Genomic DNA, 3,466 nt, shown 5'->3' with positions numbered 1-3,466 from the left:
TCTCCTGCCCGGGCTGGCTTTGAACCGCGATCCTCAGATCTCAGCCTCCTGAGTAGCTAGGATTACAGGCGTGAGCCACCAGCGCCCGGCTAAAATTACATTTTTTGTTATTTTAAGGTAGTTGTACAAAGGAGTACAAATCAGTTCATGAGTACAGTGCCTCTAGATCCATGTCTCCCTTTTCTTCATTCTCTTCCCAACCCTTCCCCTCAATTTCCCCCCCCCTTCTCTCTTTTTCTTTCTTTCTTTTTGTGCCAGCTCTGGGGTTTGAACCCAGGGACTAGGTGCCATCCATGAGCTCTACCACTTGAGCCATAGCTCCTACTTCCAGAGATTCTTTTTTCTCTTTTTGTATCTTCTGGAGATCAGAGTCTCATAGACTTTCCTGTCTGGGCTGGCTTTGAACCACAGTCCTCAGATCTCAGCCTCCTGGGTAGCTAGGATGACAGGCATGAGCCACCGGCACCTGGCTTAATTTGTATTTTTCTTGTGAACATAAAGGTGATGTGCAGAGGAGTTACAGTTACGTAAGTCAGCTGCTGGGTACATTTCTTTGGGGACAGTATTACCCCTTCCCTCCCTCTCTCCCACCTCCTTCCTTCTCATCCCCACCCCATTAGTTTAAAGTTCACATGGTAAGACAACATGAACAAGCTTAGTACCCACCCCTCACAGCCAGGGCCCCCACCTCCGCCCTGTTTTCTTCCACTTAGACACACAGGAAACCACACGCCTCGAGGTCACCTTGAGCCTTCGCTTTGTATGTAGTGTGTGGACCTTAGGTTTTAGCCTACCAATATATTTATTCTGACATAAACCTGATTCCACGTGCGAGATGTCCATGCGCCGCATTTCACACGCAGAGAACTTGGCCCTTTTAGAGCGAGTGAAGCGGTAATGATCTGGGGCCTAGGTCAGTCTTCAGACTGAGCCATGTCACGCTGTCATTGGACAGGGACGGAGCTGGCATCTGCGGGCTCAGATCTGGGCCACCTCGACAGCAGCCATCCATCCCCCATTCCAGGGGCCTCTGAGTGGCAGCCCCATGCCCCGGATGCAAGTCACCTTGGGGTTTCTCCTGTGGCAGCCTGACACCACTCAGGACCTCCCCTGGCAAGAGGACCAGGCTGAGGCCCCGAGCTTCAGGGAGCAGCCAGGGTTTGGCTATCACAGGAAAGAGTTCTTCAGCCCATTATAACAGCACAGGAAGCAGCTGAGGGAGAAAAAAAAAAAAAAGCAAACCGCATGACAATTGTTTCACCCCTCCAAAGCCCCTTTCTCCCCCTCCTTGTGAAAAATGAGAAGGGTAGACCTTCTCAGAGGCCCAGATCGGGTAGGGTGGGGAGACTTGGGTCTCTGCTGTGGGTCCCCAGTTCCCCTGAGTGCGAGGAAGCTGCAGGTGTGGAGCCTCTGGTCCCAACAGACAGGCAGTGAGGCGTTTGAACCACAACCTACCTCGCCGGTCTGTGCTGTGCACCTGCCTGTCTCTGGCCCTGTTGTTGGCATGGGGGCACCTGCTGTATCTGGCCCCCTTGCTGGCCACAATGCCACTTCTGGCTTCTTCTGTGAATGTGGTGCCGAGGAATCGAACCCAGGGCTTCATGCATGCTAGACAAGCACTCTACCACTGAGCCACCTTCCCAGCCCCATGCTGCTGCTGTTAACTTCCCCCGTGCCCCCTCTCCATCTCCAGATGCCGACCGGGATCTCCCTGCTGTGATTTCCACTCTCTAACGCCATACCCCTCCCTCTGCCCCATTTCCCACTTAACCTAAATCATGTCCAAAGCCCCTCCCATTGCTCGGATGTGCCCGTGATGCTAAAGCGAGCGCCAAGGTCCATTCTTTCGATGGATTTGCTTTTCTTACATGGCTTTTTGTTCCTTCATTTGTTTCATGAACATTGTAGAGTGACCTTTTTCCTTCATGTCTTCCCCTCTCAGGAAGATTCTTCTTTTTCTTCCTCAAAGCTCAACCCTGTCCTCTTCCACATGGGGCTCGCTCATCTTTCCCAGAAGGAGTGGTATCGGGGCTCCATGCCCCCTGGGAGCCCCAGAACGTGTCCCCTACCCAGGTGTCAGAGGTTTCTCATCACGAGAACAGTCTGTCTAGTCCCCCTGGGTGAAGCAGCTGCACAACCTGGGGAGAAGGAAATCGAAATTAGCTCCGGGGCTGCTCCTGGGGGCGGGGTGGGTGTGTCCCGTGCTGTTTTTCCTCTCTCTCACCTTCTGATGGTTGTGGCTCGCCACAGCTAACACTGGGTAGAGGGGGACCCCCATCTTCCTCCCCCCCCAATTCCTAGAGCCCTGGCTCCATCTCTCTCTCTCTCTCTCTCTCTCTTCCTGTTGATGTTGAACCCAACCTTTGCCCAAAGCGATCATGAAAATATTATTAAACTATCAACATTGTTTTTTGGTAAACGGTTTTATTCAGATATAATTGGCATTTTGTATGATCCACCCATGAAACCACATCATTTTGTGGGGGGTGTGTGTGTGTGCGTGTTACTGTGTTCACAGCATTGTGAGAATTCTACAACAGCATTGATACCTCAAAAAGAGATCTCATGTCCTTTAGCAACAACACCGGTCTCCCCCACATGTTATCCCCGACTGTCACAAGCCTGCCCTGCCTTTTGTGTGTGTAGATTTGCTTATTCTGGGACACGTGGTAGGAATGGAGTGGAGTGTATGCCTGGCTTTGTCTCCTTAGTGTAACGGTTTCCAAGTTCACGCATGTGGTGGCTATAGTGTGTATTTGAACTAAGATCCGTTTCACGGCTGAATAATAGTCCATTGGATGGCTTTGTCCCATGTTTTGTTTCTCCATCAGTTGGACAGCTGGAGTGTTTCCGCCTTTTGGGTATTATGTATAATGCTGCTGTGAGCATTTACATGTAGGTGTTTGTGTGGATTGAACTGAAGCCACACAAATGGAACTGAACTGAGTCGCTGGTTATATGTGGTAGCCCTCTGTTGAAAATCATGAAGACAGAAACACTGGTGGCTCACGCCTTTAATCCTAGCTACTCAGGAGGCTAAGACATACGGATTGAGCTATCAAAGCTAGCCCAAGCAGGAGAGTCTTTTAGACTGCATCTCCAATTGATGAGCAAACAGCCAGATTGGAAGCATAGCTCAAATGGTAGAATGCCTGCCATGAGCAAAAAAGTCAAGTGAGATTGCAGGGTTCTGAGTTTAAGCCTGGGTGCTGGTACAGAAAATAGACAAAGAAATGAGCACAAGGAAGTAAATGTCAAAGTTTTTCCAAGTTGCTGCAGCAGTTTGCTACTCCATCAGCAGTGGTAGCTCGAATTTCTCCCCGTGCTCACCAATATTTATTTTCTGTCCTTGTTATTATAGTCATTCTACTGAGTGTGGAGAATCATTGAACTTTAGCGGGGTGGGGCTTCCTGAGGCTTGAACTCAAGACCTGGGCACTGTACCTGAGCTTTTTTTTTTTTTTTT

At 50.1% G+C, this 3,466-nt stretch overlaps 1 protein-coding gene across 1 annotated transcript in view; it reads left to right on the top strand.

Moving 5' to 3' along the window:
- Positions 1-835: 835 nt before the first annotated feature.
- The window catches only part of Cyfip2 (cytoplasmic FMR1 interacting protein 2), a 103,821-nt gene continuing 101,190 nt past the window's right edge, over positions 836-3,466 (top strand). The window contains exon 1 of the mRNA XM_013030874.1: positions 836-894. Within this exon, the coding sequence (XP_012886328.1) occupies positions 836-894 (59 nt within the window). The remainder of the gene's footprint in view (positions 895-3,466) is intronic.

This window comes from Dipodomys ordii, unplaced genomic scaffold (assembly GCF_000151885.1).
Source record: "Dipodomys ordii isolate 6190 unplaced genomic scaffold, Dord_2.0 Scaffold135, whole genome shotgun sequence".
NCBI lineage: Eukaryota > Metazoa > Chordata > Mammalia > Rodentia > Heteromyidae > Dipodomys > Dipodomys ordii.
This window is presented reverse-complemented; position numbering and strand designations above follow the sequence as displayed.